General features: G+C 37.6%; 1 protein-coding gene across 1 annotated transcript in view; it reads right to left on the bottom strand.

The window, feature by feature from the left end:
• Positions 1–20,126, bottom strand: part of LOC139729124 (protein sel-1 homolog 1-like) — an 85,372-nt gene that overhangs the window by 38,837 nt on the left and 26,409 nt on the right. The window contains exon 16 of the mRNA XM_071640054.1: positions 18,248–18,420. Coding sequence (XP_071496155.1) covers positions 18,248–18,420 — 173 coding nt within the window. The remainder of the gene's footprint in view (positions 1–18,247; positions 18,421–20,126) is intronic.

Genomic DNA, 20,126 nt, shown 5'->3' with positions numbered 1-20,126 from the left:
ACGGCGTGTTCTGAGGCTGAGGCTGAAAAGGTCCCTGAGTGCTATTATGTCAAAGATGGCATTTTGATGAGGAAGTGGAGACCTCCCCATAGGCCAGCTGATGAGGATTGGACGGTGGTCCGTCAAGTTGTTGTCCCTCCTAGTTACCGCGGTGAGATCTTGAGGATTGCTCACGAGTTACCAGTTGGCGGCCATTTAGGCGTCAGAAAGACAAAGGATCGGATCATGAGGCATTTTTATTGGCCAGGGTTGAATGTGGATGTGGCTGAGTTTTGCAAGACTTGTCACACATGTCAGGTGGCTGGTAAACCACAGCATTCAGTGAAGCCGGCGCCATTGATTCCGATACCTGCGTTTGAAGAACCATTCAGTCGGGTTCTAGTTGACTGTGTTGGACCTTTGCCTAGGACTAGGTCAGGTCACAAGTACCTCTTGACAATCATGGATATGTCTACACGGTTTCCAGAGGCTATCCCATTGAGAAATATCACTGCTAAGACTGTGGTAGATGCTCTAGTGCAGTTTTTCACTAGGTATGGGTTGCCCAAGGAAGTGCAGTCTGACCAAGGGTCAAATTTCATGTCAGGCATATTTCAAGAGGTGATGTATCGTTTGGGTGTGAAGCAGCTGAAGTCGTCAGCTTATCATCCCCAATCCCAAGGTGCGTTGGAGCGCTACCACCAGACCCTAAAGACAATGATTAGGGCATTTTGTGAGGAGTATCCCGAGGATTGGGATAAGGGCATCCCTTTCCTGCTGTTTGCAACGAGGGACTCCCCAAATGAGTCGACGGGTTTCAGCCCATTTGAGTTGGTGTACGGTCATGAAGTCAGGGGCCCACTGAAGCTCATCAAAGAGAAATTCATGACGGAGGATGATGAGGTCCACCTACTTGACTATGTGTCAAAGTTTCGTGAAAGGCTTTCAAAGGCTTGTGAGGTAGCTAGGGAACACTTGAAAGTGTCACAAGACTCCATGAAGAGAAAGGCAGACAAAAATGCCAAAGCCCGAACTTTCAACCCAGGTGACAAAGTTCTTGTACTGCTGCCCATACAAGGTGAACCACTGAAAGCCAAGTTCAGTGGCCCATACTGTGTCAAAAAGAAACTCAGTGATGTGAACTATGTGATCAGTACGCCAGACAGAGGCATTGATCAAAGAATGTGTCATGTCAATGTGCTGAAAGAGTGCTATGACAGAAAGTCAGTTGGTGTGACATAGATAGTGGATAGCACAGTAGAAGTTAAGGGTGAAAAGTTTTCACCGGCATATCACTTACAGTGTATGTGTTTAGCATATCCATTAATGTATGCAAAACAGTTTGACATGATTGTATAAGCTCTGAGAATACAAGCAATATCATTGTAGTATCCATGAAAAGAGAACATGGAATTAATACAGCTATCCAAAAGGCATGTGATAGTATGTGATTATTGTTGCTTGACTTGGACTTTACCTCACATTCGTTGCAAATAACAATGAGAAATTGTGAAGGTAAAAGAAACCCTTGCTACAGCAAGGCTTTCTTTTTCCCATGGGGGATGGTGTCACAAATGTACGTACACTAGTAGTTATGTACAGTATGATGTACTGTATGCATGGCTGTTTTAATGTGTATGTACACAGGTTGACCAGATTAATGGAGAACATTCTATGTGGTATAGATATAGTACATACAGGCTGACCAGATCAGTGGAGAATTTTTTTGGTGGTATACAATGTAGCTACACAGTATATGCATGTAACAGGAAATACAATATAGCTCACTCAATCTAGAATGATTTCACCCGTTCCAGAAAGTTCTGGGAAGTGCTTACATGTTTGGCTGAGTGAGGCACTGTCCCTGTAGCCCAATGTGATTGGTAGTTATTCTTGGCAATGATGTTTTGTACATAGATAGGCAGTGAGTCATCCAGGATTCCTGGAACTTGGACTGGCTAGTAGGTTGGAGAGAGTTATAGAATGTGCTAGAAAGGGGTGAACAGATAGTATATAAGCTAGAGAAATTCTGCAGTAGGCAGAGTACCCAACACCTCTGCTCTGAGAGTTACGTCACTTCTGGCTCTGAAGCGACTTGTTATAGTCAGTCCTGTGTTACCTGCTGACCGGTTATGTTTGTGGAGATAAGGCCTGGGAGACATTTTGCCTGCAGATAATTAATTTGCCTACATTGAAGATAGACTCCATATTTTTATGTCAATGGACATTGCTATGGAAAAGCTGTGACGGGCTGGATTCCTAGCTGGACAATATTAAGTGAATCATCATTCAACGCATCAACTGGATGTGGTCGTCACAACATTTGGACTCTGCACGTTTCGCCGTGGGCGTATATCGTGGATTTTACCCCGGATCTATACCGTGGACTATTGTAACCTGTGCCTCTGGAGTTACGTCAGAGGAATCATTCATCGGTGCATCGCGGATCATTCGTTTGTGCATCGAGCATCGTATTTGGACATTTCCAGGGATATTGCGTGTAATGCGTACGTAAGTGATTCCATTACTGACTTATATTTATTTCTATTGATCATTATTGTACTGATGTGAAACCGATTACCAGTCTGTACCTACAATATCACTGTTAATAAACCGCCTGAACATCAGTTGATTGTTTCTTTTGTGCGATCATTCTCGGAGTGATTTTGGTCGTAACAATGGCAAGGGGTATCGGAGGGAATAATTGCTATTTGGTCACAAAGGCATTTGTGCACCATGTAGCAGTAATGGCAATACATCACAGCTCACAAGACAAGGATTTCAATATTGCAGAAAAAAAAATCAAAGTTAAAATCCTACTGTAATCTTGTTTCTTCATATAATGGTCTACTTTCATATGAAAAGAGAGCGAAAAACACTGCGAGACGTTGTTTTCTCAACACAAATATCTGGCATGATGGATGATGGGAGGATAAAGAATGGATGGGAGATCGCTATAATTCTCTCCCCTTCCTTTAGAATTTGTCATCAACATCCATCTAACACTTCATGCACCCACAGTACACTAATTATCACAGTTTTCAGACTCTAGGTGCTGCTGATAGTCAATCTAGATTCAAGTGATGCTCATGCTACCCCTTTAGAAAGCTTTTTGAAACAGCTGAACAGTTTTCTGGAAATTTTCCATGAAAAATTGTTTTGACTCTTTAATAGACACCAGCCTTGAAGCAGAGATCATACCCCAGAGAATAATTTCCGTTCTAGAAAGTAAATAGCTATTTTAGTTGATGGACATAAATTTTGAACAAAATGGCATTCAATTATTTGTAATTAAGATTGCTACACAAATGGCATTCTCTACAGCAGTCACATCCAAAATCTATTGCAATTTTTGGGGGGATGCCAGGAAAATAATTCTCTGTACCCACAGTCATTGTTGTCAACTTTTTTCTTTTAAATCAACATTTGGGAAGTAGCCAAACTATAAACAAGAACAACAGAACAGATTTAAGCAAAGTCAATGCACTACAAAAAACAAAAAATAAGTACTGCATATCAATTTGCATATATATATCCACATTAGCTGACACAGGGTCTCTCAATCATCTTGGTTGTAAATGAAAGTCATAAGTCTCTTATAGAGTAATTTGAAAATTGACTGATGAAAGAACAGGCTACAATGTCATCTTTCCTGAATCTACAATAAAGTCACAATCACGACTTACTCTGTGAGACTTTTATATCTTTGGTTGATATGAAACAATCAGAAATGGAAAGACCATGTCATGCCCATGGCTGGTCAGAAATATGGAGTACAATGCCATGAATGCCCTGCTAACTTGATAAATTAGGCCCTGTACATGTAGAGGTGCTCATATGGTGCTTTGTTACCCAAATTTTACTGACATCAAACCAGGTAGAAGCACTGACAGTACGTGTCAGTACACTCACAGGAATCTACTTTGTTGCTAGGATTTATTCTTCTTTAAAAATGAGAGAAACCAGAACAATCATGTAAAATTATTTTTGATATAACAGTAATAAAATCTACCTCAAGCAGCAGGAGGTTTGATACATGTTTTCCTCTCTCCATCAGTGTTAAGACTTTTTTTCTGAATAGTAATTATTTTGATGTTATGTACCTGAATCTCATGACATGATTGTTTGTAAAGCGCATACATAATTAGTTTATAATTATGTGAGCAGAAATCACAATTATTATCATTTATTATTATTTATGAACCCAAACCCTGACAAGACATCTTGTGTCTATATCATGATGCACTGTTGTAAGGTGCAGATCAATTTACCCATTGAGGACGAGTCCCGAGCATACTCGGGCCAGTGTCTTTGGGAAATGTGTGTTGTAGCAAAATCAGCCCGTCCTCAATGGGTTTAAAGGTGTGGTTCCATACCGGCAGTCAAGCTAGCTTTTGTAAACTGATCAAGCAGAATGGCCAGGCTTTCATCAAAATTGGAGCCAAGGTAAGAAAAAATGTGGAAACCTACCGTTTCATGATTTTTATAAAACAGTTAGAGGGATGGTATAGTTTTGGTCGGGCTTCAGGTTTCCAACTTTTTGCGAGATGTGATAAACCTCTGATGAAATATGAAAGGGCATAGAAATTTGATGAAAAATTGGTTTTGAAATGGCTGAGATATCCAAAAACACAGAGGTCCTCATAAAAGGTGGGAACCACCTTTTATGAGGACCACTTTGTTTTTCCTTGTTTTTGGATATCTCAGATATTTTAAAACCAATTTTCATCAAATAAACTTCGGATTCCTCTTACAATTGAATGCTCATTAATATTTTCATAAGTGGTTTTTAATTATCTTGCAAAACATTAAAATCTGAATCCCCCATCTCAACCAAAACCATACTATCCCTTTAATATCAGGAGAAAAAAAAAACCCTGAGAAAAATATGAGGTGATGATGACACAGTCTCACAAGTCTACCATTGACTTTACACACACAATTTTTTCCCTTTTATATACGAAAGAAAAATAATTCATCCATCTGTTACACTAAACTTTTATTACATTGCAATAACCCAGCAATGATGAGTCTGTAGAGAATACAAGAAGGACTAGTTACCAAATCATCACCAAACAACAAGATTTTTATGATGTTCACGTTCACACCAACAGCAGAGCTAGAGCTCAAGATATCATCACTTCAGGTAATTTGTGTGCGGAGGGCAGCAATCCATATCGCTACACAGTGAAAACAATTCTAATACATTCATACGTCTCGCAATTTCCATACTTCAAGCCTCAGATCCTTGAATTTTCAACCATTCTCGTCATCTGATTTCACACCAATTCTCTAGAGTCACATTTGAAGATGGTGTTGAATTACATTTAATATTTCATTAAAGAAGGTCTTCTTTTATACCCATCTTGAAGCCTGTAGAGACTGACCGGCTGCCTATTTAACAGAACACTCAGGGGGCCTCTACTCTTGGAAGATTGAGATCAACACCGCAATCAATCAGCGTTAGTTGATCAATTAGCCATTCTAGACAATACGAGACTTCACACACGCACAGCACCAATATCAATTCTTTAGATTCATTCAAAAGGCCTTGGAAACAAAATGCTAGTACACGTCTGATTTTCCAGGGAACAAAAGGGCTTCCATTTCCAAGGATGCCACTCAAACCAGAGCGGCCATCATTTATTAATATGGATTTTGAGACTTCAAATACGTGTCACTTTAGTTATATCTTGATTCTAGAACTTCTTGCCATAGGCGCAGAGATGCAATGATCATACAAAATGTACATCTTCTTCCCAGAGCATTAAAGAGCATGTAGATTTTGGTTTTTGTCTTGTTTGTTTGTTTGTTTGGGTTGGTTTTTCTTGAGAGGGTGCATCTTTAATTCTGAGCAATTGTCATTTCGACTTGAATATTTGATAATGTGACATTTACAAACCCTCCAAAGTCATTCAACAAGTCAAGAGACAATATGTTTCACTAGGATCATTCTCACTTGACAAAAAAAAAAAGGTGTGACTTAAAAACTTGTAATGTTTCACACTGCATGTTCTTACTCTTCCAAAAACTTGGTGTGATCTCAAGGGAAAAAGGATATGGTCTTCTTTATCCAGGGTAGCCTCTTCAGTGTTGCCACTGTTCTACCACAGGGTCCTGCCATTATTATTACCCTAGCGTTGCCAGGTACCCATTTATACACCTGGATTGAGAGGGACATTGTGGGGAAAAACAACTTGTCCAAGGACGTGAGCACTGCGTGGCAATCAAACTCGGGTCCTCCGTTTGGGAGTCCGGAGTCGTATCCACTATGCCACAGCACCCTCACAGAAAGATCATGAAGTTCCTGGAAGTACTGCATATATACCCCGTTCAGTCATTCATCCATTCCCAACATGCTACTTGGATGGTGTTTTATCCATTAATGTACAGCTGTACTATACAGCTGCTCATATGTTTGGTTGTCATGCACTAGCAGGAAAAGCAAAGTCACCTCAGTATATTTCTGCCATGTTTGTTGTTCTCATGACATATTAAACACATTACGAAGTGAGCACAAAGTTAGAAAAACTGCGCTCCGACATGTGATTGTTCCTAGCAAAAATTCAAGTGAAATTTGGTACAGTTGATTGCCAACTTCATGGCAACTTTGTGATACTTCCAATATCACAAATTTTCTTTCACAGTGAGAATGGTCCTAATGTCTGCTTTCCAAAGCATACACGTAGAAGGACTTTAAGTTTTGAAGGCTGAATCTACTTACAACCATGAAGATCCCTTATCACTTTCAATTTCAAGATTTCATGTACATCACACTCTCGCTAAATCTCAAATTAGTTCAGTATCCTTAGTAATACACTTATATTCGGTTTCCAAGGCATATGGCGACCTTTTATCTTATTATTTTTATCAATTCTTTTAACTGTCTCTCATCCAGTGATTAATTGTCCACAGTCATTTACAGCTGTACATGACTCCAAACACGTGGCATTGATATCAATTTTTAACGGTGCCATGTATGGCTCCAGACAACAAAATGTCTCGCTAAACCTAACAAGAAATGGGGGACAATTCGAACACACAATAATTCAATACAACCACAGGCTCAGAGCAGCCAGGCTCATTATGAATAATTTATAAATCGAGACAGGATAAATGACAATAGGCACTCTGAAATAAACCATGAAAATGAATGTCGTCTGCTTAACGTCCTCTTGTGATTCTATCACCATGCGCAGAAAGATGGGATTCTGGGGATCACCTGCCGAGCTTTCTCTATCGCTGGCAAAAAGTTCATGAATGTATCTATACTGCTTGATTGTCACTCGGCACAATATTTCACCTGATCAGATGGGTGAAATGTTCGATAATGGCCCTGTCCAGCTCTTGCAGAGTACAAACTAGGTTTGAGTTGTCAGCAGCACAAATAGCATATTTCAGAAAAGCTCTAGTGACCTTTACCTGATGACCAGCATCCTTTTGTACCACATTCACACAGAAAAAAAAATCCCATAACGTCTCGACACTCCATTCATCACTTCAAGATTAGTTGTAAATCGTTCACAGTCTTCATAAATTACTACCTCAACCAATATTTGAATACTAAGACAAAATAGTACTTACTTTTTGTTGACAGCACGAAAACTTTAACCCACTCTACTCTAAAAGTTGCCACAGCTAAATAAAGAATAAAAGCTGTAAAACTAGAGGGCAATCCAACAACTGTGTGTAGATGACTTGGATGTCTCTTGTCTATCAGGCAATCACTGTATCTCCCATATAAGTACATGACTCTTCGATATACTTCTAACTGATGAAGTTCATTGACCTTGAATACTGTCCCCTGAGTGATCCTTAACTTTCTTAAAACAAAGGAAATGGCTTCCCGTCTGCTTCTCGGCTCTGATAACATGTAACATCATCATTTGACTGACCTAGTGCAAGTTATGAGCAGAAAATTACACAGTTAGCAGTATTTTAGGGACCTTTGACCTTTGACCTTTGATTTTCACCACTGTTATTTCAGGGAACTACTTTTTGTCAATTTCTGTGTTCCTTTTGAGATGATGATACCATTGGACAAAAATAGAAGGTGTGGTTAGAAAATCAAATTTAAATCACCTCAAGGAGTCAATGATATATTCACTTCTACACTCTACACCAAAGTAACTATACCACAAAACATTTCTAGCAAATGTTAAAGTAGAATGGCCTCTGACCTTTCATGGATATCATCTTATGGAATTTACTCTATTTAATTCTATCCTTCCTACCCCATATCATGCATTACTGGACTTTCCTATTAGAGATGTTAAAGCTGTCAATCAAAATAATCATCACCTAATTTGGTGACCTTTGACCTTTGATTTTGAGAGATTTTGCCCAGCACCCATCAGTGTGTCTACACCTTGTGTAACAAACCTAGAAAAAGCAATAAAAAAACCCACAGGACAGATTTTGTGAAATCAATCCGATAATAAGATCTGGTTGGGACTGACAGACAATCCACGGAGACATAATGCCTCTGGCACCCTGTGGGGGTAGAGACCTAAATGATTTGATACAAAGAACAATTCATCCGCTTTAAATCAGAGTCAAACAGTCCTTGAACATTTGTATTGATATCAGTGGGAAGAAGTTTGATGCGATATGACAGAATAAGGTTAGCTTTGTTGCATTTTAGTGACTGAGAGAAACATCACTGTTCCATGACGATAATGTAAATTTCACTCTCTATACACTTACTTACTTTTCACATTTTGATAGCAGATAACTCCAACTCTATCGCTTTCAGCAGGAGATTTCTTGCTTTGAAGGCCATTTTTTCATAAAATCTCCTGCCCTCCCACTGAGTTTGAATTTCCCCCACTCTAGCTATGTGTCTTCCGCTTGAGATGTATTTTTTCACGCCTAGAATTTAGCTTTCTCCCACTGCATTTTAATCTTGTCATATATGTTTTCAAAATAAGGCTAAGATTGCACGAGAGAGCATTTATAACCCTAGAGATTTTAGGGCCTGCGTAAGGGCCCTGGACTGCGGAAACAAGGGGCACTACGCTTTGTGCCCTTGATGCCCTTGATGTGTGCTACTGCATATGCATATGATATTGTGTATGTGATCAGAGTCTCCAATTTGCTGGAGGTTCCAGACAGGAGAACCTCCTGTTTAAGAGATGCGTGTGGTTGGAGCTTCCGTGATTGTGATGAAACTTTCATTGTTCTGTTTCTGTGATTTTATGACTTTTATCAAAATTGAAGTCTACTTTAAACATGGGCCCGAATTCACAAAAGTGGTACAATCTCTGTCCATGGTTAAAACCATGGAGACCACGGACAAAGACCATAGTTTTGAATGGGGTGCCAAGTGTTGCAAGGCCTATTTTGTTACAAAATGAACATTTCATTCATGAAATTTTCATTTCATTAAGAAATGTTGACATTTCATAGACAAAATGGTGATTTTGTCGATGAAATGACTGCACCACCTTCGTGAATTCGGGCCATGGAGTGGAGTTTCAAGATATGACCAAACAGGTGTGGGCCCAAAGTTACAGAGAGTAACATTGATTGGACAACTAGAGTGGAAAGCATATCGTCGCTGGGGTGACAAGACCTTGTATCTGCAATTTTGGTGAAAATGACTTTTTTAAATTAATGGTCAAATAATGGGATAAGTGATGTCCTGTCCAAATCCAAAGTGCCTTACTTAAAAAATGAAGCCACCACAGCTTGTCAAAGGAAAGGCTTTCCCATTCGCTATAATGCTTTGGCCGCCTTGTTTTTTGGCTCTCCTGAACATTTGACATTTTGCAGATACGAGGTCTTGTCGCCCCAGCGCCGATATGGCTTTGGTAAGGAGGGGTATTTTGATACCTGGCAATGTTGAAGGACACAGAGTGAGGGAGGCTTCTTGAAGAGAATATTGAACAGGCTACAAGGGTTAAAATTAGAACTCCTGAATGGGAAAGCCTGATGTCCACTATTATCTCTTCATTTTGATGTTGACATGGATGCACTTATATTTTGAAAAGTTAATTTGAAAAAAATAATAATAAAAAGCTAATTGTTTCATATGTCGAGCAACCTTTTCTGCAATATTTCAATTTCAATTTCAATTTCAATTTATTTTCATATTTCTCGATGAAAAATTACATCAAATATAACAAAATTAAATGAAATACATGACATACATAGAATATTGCAAATATGTAAAACATAATAGTGGTCGATCTGTTCAGTTTGGAATCTGTGAATGAATGCTAAAGAAATATGAAGGAACCTACTTAAAAGCGAGCTTGATGAGCGTAGGTCCCGGTTAAAAACGAGTTTAAGATTGAGAAGGGGAGCACGGGTACAACAATGACCGGAACATAAGAGAAAAACAAAATAAAAAAGTACAAATATACTGTTATATAGCAAATTCTTCTCTAGTGCAGGTTAGGGATCGGAAAAGCCACATGCTGTATATAGGCGGATGAACCATTGTCGTTCTGGCAATACAACATGACTTAATATAGTTATAATAACAATGATACCGTTCAGACAGTATTAGAAATGTGTACATTGCGTGTATTAAGAAGGGAACACATGCACCTGCAAATCCATTAAAAAAAGACATCGAACAACCAGTTGCAGTGCAGTGAGAATGTGAAATACCAGCTGTTTCCTCGTCCCAGCTATCCTTAAAGAAGGAGAAATATACATAAACACAGTGATAGAATTTAAGGGCGCAAACAGCTGGGCTCTTAGAGTCTGGTTTAACATGACAACAACCCTGGAGTACAGTATATATTTAGTCCTATATATCCATATAAAAATAATCAAATACACATATCATCAGAAAAGATGCTTCATTTCTGTTTTTTATATCATGTGATCATACCTGCTTTTTGTCGCATATGGTAATAGAAGAAATTTCATATAAAAGGGAAAATATGACCTCAGCTGCATGATTTCTCCTACTCAGTTCAGTTCAGTTCAGTTTTATTCACCATCAATTTAGGAGTATACAATAAAAAACATACACAAAGATACATAACTATATACAAAGCAAACAAAAACAAAGCAGAAAACAATTAAACTTGATGGTGGGAACCCCAGGAGAAGCAGTGCTTATAAATAGGGGCCCCAGTAATGCTTAAATATTAATATACATGTAAAACAAACAAGCAAAAGAATTAATATACATTTCAAGGTTGTACATTTGGTTTAGTGGGAATGGGAAAGGGAAAAAACAGCATGCATATATAAATACATATATATGCACAGATACCATGGAAAACAACAGCGAAAATCCAGGAGAGATGAAAGAAGAGTAGAAAACAAGGTGAGTATGATTGGGAAGGTGGGAGTATATAAGCGATAGATGGACTATGGACAATAGACGTAGTGCTCGCAAGCAATGATTTTCATTCATGTGAGTACAAGTGTGACTAGGATGACAATAGATTTGTTTTTTTTTTTTTCAATTTTCCCTCGGAAGGAGCAAATTAAAGGACAATCTCTTAAATCGTGATAAAGTAGAACTATGCTTTATATCTTCTGGAAGAGCATTCCATAGTTTTGGGAATTTTACTTGGAATGAGTTCAGGGCTAATGTTGTGCGTACCTTTGGTTGTCGCAGTGAGTTTCTCTGACGGGTATCATACAAATGAACAGAACTATTTAATATGAATAAATCATTAAACACATTTGGTAATAAACCAGCGTGGAGCTTATACATAAAGACTAAAGAATTAAATGATATCGACTCAGTAATAGGTAATACACGAAGCTGAGAAAACAGGTTGCTCGTGTGGGCATAAATACAAGAATTAGTTATAACTCTGACTGTCTTTTTTTGGAGTATTTCTATTTTTCGAAGTTGACTTTTGTATGTATGACCCCAGATAATATTACAATAATTCAAACGTGGCATTATGATACTATTATACTATATTTTTAATACAGTTTGGGGTAAAGTGTGCTTCAATCTTCTAAGAACACCAAGGCTTTTTGCTATCTTGAGTGAAATGGCACTGATGTGAGGCCTCCAGGAAAGATATTCGTTTAATACAACACCAAGAAATCTTATATTATCCACCATTGACACAGCGTGACCTCCTATACATACATTTGGGTGGTTACATGGTATTTTTCTGTTTCTTGTTCTAAACAAAACATATTTGGTCTTATCAAGATTCAAAAATAATTTGTTACAATTAAACCACTCATATAAATTAACCAGTTCTGCGTTAACTATTGTTATCAGATCATTCAGATTTTTGTGGGATACGAGAATTGTTGTGTCATCGGCAAATAATAAAAACTTGACTATATTAGAAGAAGATACAATGTCATTAATATAAACAAGAAACAAAAGGGGTCCCAGAACTGATCCCTGTGGGACACCACAACAAAGATTACCAAAACTGGATTTAACACCGTCCACCGCAACGTACTGTTTTCTATTCGTCAAGTAATTGGTGAACCAATCAAGAGCAATACCACGTACACCATAACATTCCAGTTTACGTAACAGTATGTGGTGGTCGAGGGTGTCGAACGCTTTCGAAAGATCCATAAACACCCCAACACAATAGTTACCAGCATCTATTTCGCGAGATACTGAGTTCACCAAGTTCAGTACACCGAGTTCGGTTGAGTAGTTTTTCCTAAAGCCGAATTGTTGTGGTATCAACACGTCATTGCGAACAAGGTGACCGTGTAGTCTGGCGTGGAGTACTTTTTCAAGGAGCTTGGAAAAAATGGGTAAAATGGCAATAGGTCTGTAGTTTTCTACACTGTTTTTGTCTCCTTTCTTGAAAATGGGAACTACTTTGGCTGTTTTCAAACTATCTGGAATCGTACCTTGAGTCATGGATTGATTAAAAATAAAACAAAGAGGATCAGCAATATAATGGATACACTTCTTAATAACTTGACTGCTGATTTCGTCAGGTCCAGACGATGCTGATGATTTCATACAGCGAGCAATATCTAATATTTCGGAGACTGTTGTGGGTTTCAAAAAAAGAGAAGAGAAGGATCGTTTTGGGAGAAATTTATCAAAATTCTTACTTGTCATTGAGATATGCTGACGGATACGTTTTCCAGTATTCAAAAAGTATTCGTTAAACGCTTCGGAAATAAACTTTTTGGTGTTCAGTTTATCTTGATGATGATACATAGTTGTAGGAAGATTATTACTCTTTTTGCCAAGCAGATTGTTTATGTGTCTCCACGTCTTATTCATGTCACCTTTTACAGAGATAAACTTATTGTGAAAATACTCTTTTTTTGATATTCTAATACTCTAAACAATACAATGGAAAGATTTTTTTTTCGTACTCAACAGGTCCGTTTGATAGAATACAACAGGTAGAATAGATCACTAGTAAAAACAATACAATGGAAAGATTTTTTTTTTCGTACTCAATAGGTCCGTTTGATAGAATACAACAGGTAGAATAGAGCACCTGAAATTTCCCAAGAAAAATTCCATTAGTTTGTTATCCCCAAACTGCCCCTAGAGCATTGAAAATAAAGTGCACTGATGAATTCACATCCACTCCACTCAATTCAAGTGCAAGACACAGAGGAAAGACTACCATGGAACAATACGTACTTCATTTCAGATAAAGATAATACAGGGGAGATTTAAAGGGATAGTATAGTTTTGGTGGAGATGGGAGATACAGATTTTAACTATGTGGGAGATGATTACAAACCACTTATGAATTATTAAAGAGCATACAATTGTAAGAGGAATTCCAAAGTTTATTTGATGGAAATCAGTTTTGAAATGGCTGGAGGTATCCAGAAACTAGTAAAAACAAAGTGGTCCTAATTAAAGGTGGAGGACTCTATTAGAACCTCTTTTGTTTTTCAATATCTTAGTAATTTCAAACCAATTTCTGTCAAACAAACTGTCATATTTCATAAGAGGTTTCTTGTTATCTCACAAAAAAAAAAGTTGGAAACCTGAAGCCCCACTTCAACCAAAACTATTCCATCCCTTTAATATGACATTTTTGCATTCTTGGGAGATGCCGCTTCAAGTCGGCAATTGCACAAAATTCTGAATTCAAAAGGACTCGTTTAGAACACACAGAATACATTAACATGTGACTGGCATGTATTTCGCAAGATACCGCACCAGTTGGTGTTTGAGTTTCCGTGGCCTATAAATCAGCTGACGCCGGGTCCAGTGGGTGTGAGATGAGTTGGTGAGCCCTAGGTCTGCAGTGATTTACACCCTTATTCACATTCTCAGACTGGCTACTTGTTAAAGGCGGAAGTCCTCTGAAACCAGTTGGTTTGTTTTCCATTATTCCTCACAGCTGAACATTTTTAAATTGGAACAGCACCAAAAAAATCAATCATCCTTCACTTTGACAAGTACTGAACTATTCCTCTTCAATATCCCCCCCCCCCCCATGAACTGAAATTAATGATCAAGAATAGTGGATCAAAAAAAAAAGGTTTACATCAATGCCCAGAGACTTTTGGCCTCACACACACACACACACACACACAAAAACCAATGATGTTGAGAATGTTGAAAATCTCGCCCCCTAACAGAAGCACTGTGGTTGGAGATGAAGGTAAGGATCCATTGCTGACAGGGTCCAGACCTTCCTTCATGTAACAACTCTTTGGGAAATCATCACTACCTTGGAGCAAATGGGCTCCATTTCACAGCAGGTGCCGGCATATCTGTGTGGTTGTGCATGGCAGCTGTTGGATGTGAATGTGGTACTTTTTAGGAGGCCATCTCGAGAAGAAGACACAGCAATGGATGACGTAGAAGAAGAAGAAAAAGGAAAAGAAAAAAAAAGATGGAGCAGAAGGAGTAGAAGAAAAAGAAAAACAAGAAGATGAAGATAAAGTAGAAGTAGAAGTAGAAGGAGGAGGGGAAGATGGAAAAGGAGAAGTGGAAGAAGAAGATAGTGAAGAAAGAGGAGGAGGAGGAGGGGGAGAAAGAAGGATGGGGAGGGGGAGGAAGAGGAGGAGGAGAGGAGGAAGATGATGAAAAAGAAGATGGCAGAAAAAAGAAAAAACAAGCTGACTGGAAAGAAGAGAAAAAGAGAGAAAAATAGAAGAAAGGCAGGTGTGTCACGGAGGGCACAGGAGGTATCTGCTTGACTGGAATGCGCTTTGCCGAGGATTGAGTGGTCAGGCCACAAACCATTCCAATACAAACCTCCCACACCCATCCAATTACCCTAACGGGGAACACAGATTCAGACAGACACGCTGGCCAAGAAATGCAAGCCATATGAATAAACATGGTTTGACTGCGGAGCAGAGCCTCAGATTACGTGATTTCCGAATCACTAGGACAAACGGAAATGTATGAGAGTGTGCTCAAACACAAGACACACTTTTCCCGAGTTGTTTTTTCACACTACAGCAGTCACAAAACAAAGAAAACATTGTCGTTTCTCATTGAAATTGGCAAAATGATATTGATACCTTACTAAGTCTACCACGTACGAAAATTACCTTGTTTCCATTGCCTTAGAACATCTACGTAAAGCACAACCGAAAATTCATGTAGCTGCTAAAAATCTTCAGAGAGTAAACCTTTACAAGAATTAATGTGTAACAGCTACATAAGAACTGCAATCCAATATTTTCACTGAATAAAAAACATATTGTATCTCACTGCCTTAATGCATGGATTATCGGGATCATGCCATGACATTTCTCCAACAAGTGGAACGTGGAATGCAATTACACAGTCGATATATGATGTAAAATGATAAGTAGAAGATACGCCCTTCAACGCATTTCATGGTCACGAAGCGACTATCGCGTAACCACTCTGTGTAACTCGCAATCTGCCATGTTTACTCTTGTACATTGTGTCTTATCCTATCACAGATATTTTCACACTATTCTAAGTGTGTGTGTTTTTTCTCCACATCACAGTAAACATCAGGAGTGAGTGACTTATCAGAAGACGATGGTCCAGACCTATTCAAAATATGTATGCCACAAAGTTGTCGTACTATTAAGACACTCTACCGAGAATATATATGAGGTAGTGAATCTACAAGGAATTTTGATCTACAGAGGGCAGCACACCACTTATGCCACTTATTCAACATTTTGAAAGGATCCTCTGACACTGCATCTTTCCAGTCACATACGAAAGCTTCATTCATTATATCATACATAGCAAGCCCCCCAAAACAACAACAATCAAATAATAAAAATAGACAACAGAACAAAGATACTCCTTGTTAATTATGTTAATAATGTTAACAAATACAAAATCATTGAAATGTTATTAAAAAAAACAACTGTCATTTTATTCAATTTTCTGTGCAGGCCATCTCTACTCTCTCAGTCATTCTTTTTTTTTTGTGAGTGTTTTTTTCAACTGTTATTGATCAAGTCAGTCAATCAGGCATCAAACAGTTATTTCTATCGTTTTTAACATAAACAGTAAATATTTCATAACATCAATGGCCACTCATCAAAGAGAACAATGTGAGAATGTGGACAGTGGGGATTTAAATTAAACAAAAAAATCTTCCATATAAAAGAGCACCACAGACGAAGTGGAGTTAAAAAAAAAAACAAAAAAAAAATGAAAGTGAACAGAATGGATTTTCAACCGTTATTTTGAAAGAGAAGCAAAGCTGTTTGATACAAAAATTATTTGAAGACCCTACAAATTTGGACGCTAGTTTAAGGAATAACTAGGGACAGAATCCACAACTAATGTACTGTTTTGGAAGAGGTTGAAAATCATGGGAAACTGACAAAAAAGCTTCCATTAGACTGATCAAACTGTAAAGAATGCTATGGCAGTCCACATGCTAGTTATAAAACATGTGAAAAACAACCTACACATGTAAGAGATATATATGTACTTGTAACACATTTTGCCAACAGTAGTATCAAAAGCGAAAAATAGCCATATAAGATATGCAATATCCTGCTCAATTAAAGGTAAGTATAAAGAAGAAGTGCTGCTGGTCTGCAATAACAAACTACAAATGATAAAGACAACACACAAGTCGGGATATTATGTACACTCTTTAACCTCCAGTAATTCTGCCATATTTAGCCATGTATTTATTGCCTTAAAAGCTAGTGATGTTTGCCATGAGGTATTTTTAGGCATCTCCACATAATGGCATTTCAGTTTTAATCTATACCTCATATTGGCTAAAAATATAATCACATTGCCGAAGAAACAACAGTAGCAAAATCTAATCTAATATAATATTAAAACAAACACTGCGTGAGTACACTGCAGTACATATACGCACAACATGGAAGCATACATGTACACACAAACATACACAGACACACACAGACACACACACACACACACACACACACATACAGAAAACAACCACAACCTGAAATGGATTACATGACAAACACTAAAAAAAACCAAGGGTCATAGCACTATAGTGATCATTAAAAAAGTAATAATAATAAATAACAAATATATGAATCTCACTGCCCAATCACAAGTTTCAGTCCGAAATAAATTTAGTTTCATTTCACAAAAGGGCATATTACAGAGCATGAAAGCATCCTCTCTACTGGAAAAAAAAAATCCAAAGGTCAGCCACATCCAAAGAGTACAAATGATTTGAGTTAATCTTTCCCCTCCTACTCCCAATGAGATGAATCAAGCATGCCAATGACTTTGGCTTTTAGCATGATAAAATGGCTCTGTATGTCACATATCTTTAATAGCAGAGAGGAAATATTTCCCATTTTACTTCTAACGTACAAATTCATACGAATAAAGAGTTTCCACTTGAGCATTTAGCCACCACATATGTTTAAGTTTTAGAAAAAGACAGTTTTCACTGAAAGTCTGCAACTGTTCCTCTTGACCTACGCGCAGCTTGAACTCCCAAGTTCATTGACCATATCTACAAAAAGATTAAAAATCATTCAAAAATCCATATAAATTCCTGAATCACTACCAAATTTTAATCATCTGTTCCTTGCGTCATTATCAAATTTTCCTACAAGTTTCATCCAAATCCATCAACAACTTTTTTTCAGTTACTTTGCACACAGACAAACACACAAACAAACAAACACCGATGAAAACATAACCTCCTTCCTTGTTGGAGGTAATAAACACACCAACCACACAGGCTTACATGATTTTAACTTCTTATCCAATCACATGACATTACATTCCTGTTCGGGGAGGGGGGGGGGGGGGGAGGGAAATATGAGTTAAAACGTTCTAGTTGTAACCTCAATATCTTTGGCAATTTAATGTCTGTAGAAGGTTAAGCATAATCATCTGGGAGAAATGCATGCAGATTTTTTTTCTTACCCTTTTTAGTCCAAGACCTCTCTCATGCATATAGCCCAAGTTGAACATGGCCTGGGCATTGTGCTGCTGCTCAAATGCTAGCCTGTAGTGCAGGGCGGCGGTCTCATAGTCCACTTCAGTGCCAAAGCCATAGTAGTGGTAGTCCCCTAGTTTTACCCTGGCATGTGTGTAACCTGGGTAAAAGCGCAGCACAGAAAATGACCATAAACAAGCAGATCCTTGTATAGAATGACACACAGGTTTACTTGTGAATGGTCACAGGAAATTCAGTGTCATGTTTATTCAATCTTTCCTACAATTTCAGCTTTGTCATCAAACTTTAATGCAGCATAGATCATTGGCGGCAGTGAAATCATTGATGAACAAATGGACATGGTCTGCACTTCAAGGTACTAATCAAAACAAAATGTTTGGTTAAACTTTTGTTCACTCAAATTCACAACAAAATGAAATACACAGATCTATATTCTTGTTTCTCAATAGGCTACAGTCTATCAAGACACAAATGAAAACTTCAGCATCTGACTTTGATGATGAAAAAGTTTCAGCACTCCTAGAGGTACATCACTTGTGTGAATGAAACAGATATAAATACTATCAAGGTAGGCACACTATGTTTTAAAATGAACTAGATAGTGGGGCAGGGTGGGGAGTAGTGTTCAGACATTTGAAGGACAACTTTAATATCCAACCACTGGCACTTATTTCCAAATTTCTTCATTTACCTGATCTCCTTTGTAGTATGTTTAATTCATGTCTATGTGTTACATGTTCACAGCCTGTTTATTCTGAAGAAGTATCACTGCTTTGTAATTTATGTACCCATCTGGTGCATGTAGAATGTATTCCTAATTTTTCACTCGATGATTTTGAAAAACTTGGTGAAAGTGGAAGATTATCCTGGTATTGTCATGTATGCATTGGTAAAGAATTACCTTTTAATATGCACTCCTCTGATACTGATTTTTATAATGCAATAAATACTTTTTTCAATTCTGAAACAATGCACTCTCATCAATCAGACTTTTGTTGTGTTGACAATGATATTAACGATTTTTTGAAGGAAGATATGGATAGTGAGACTTCAAAATATTTTACCCCAGCTGATTTTAGTGCATTTTATAATTGTAAATATAAAAAATCATTTTCTGTTTTTCATATGAACTGCAGGAGTTTACCAAAACATTATGAAGATATTACACTTTTATTGGATTCTCTTGAGTGTTCTTTTAATGTTATTGCATTGACAGAAACTTGGTTAGATTCTAGCAATGCAAAATGTTATTCTTTTTGTGGATATAATATTGTCAGTAAAGAAAGGATAGATAAGAGGGGAGGAGGATTAGCTCTTGCCATTAAACAAGATCTGAAATATGTTATGAGACCAGATATTAGTATATTCAATGATGTATGTGAAACGCTGTTCATTGAAATACATAAATCTCATAAAAATGTTATTATTGGTGTGTGTTACAGACCACCCTGTAAATCTGTAAAAGGTTATCTCAATCATTTGAAAGAGATATTATCTGTTGTTAATTCAGAGCATAAGGAATGTATATTGCTTGGAGATTTTAATATAGATTTGATGAAACTTGATGTTAGCTCTTATTCTCATGAATTTTTAGAAACATTTCATGCCCATTCATTCTTGCCTATGATAAGCAAACCTACAAGAATAACGGATAAGTCAATGACTTTGATTGATAATATTTATTCAAATTATGATGATAATGTGAGTGCTTTTTCTGGGATAATGGTGACAGATATATCTGATCATTTACCTATTTTTTATGTACTTAATAATGGTGTTTCTGATGATGGTGGTATTGATAAACAGCAGATGCAGTATGAAGTGAACGATGTTAATATGTGTAAT

The sequence above is a fragment of the Diadema antillarum genome, unplaced genomic scaffold (assembly GCF_040938485.1).
Source record: "Diadema antillarum isolate AM-2024a unplaced genomic scaffold, OU_Dant_1.0 seq00000218_RagTag, whole genome shotgun sequence".
Taxonomy (NCBI): Eukaryota; Metazoa; Echinodermata; class Echinoidea; order Diadematoida; family Diadematidae; genus Diadema; species Diadema antillarum.
The sequence above is the reverse complement of the archived record's forward strand: the minus strand, read 5'-3'. Positions and strand labels throughout refer to the sequence as shown.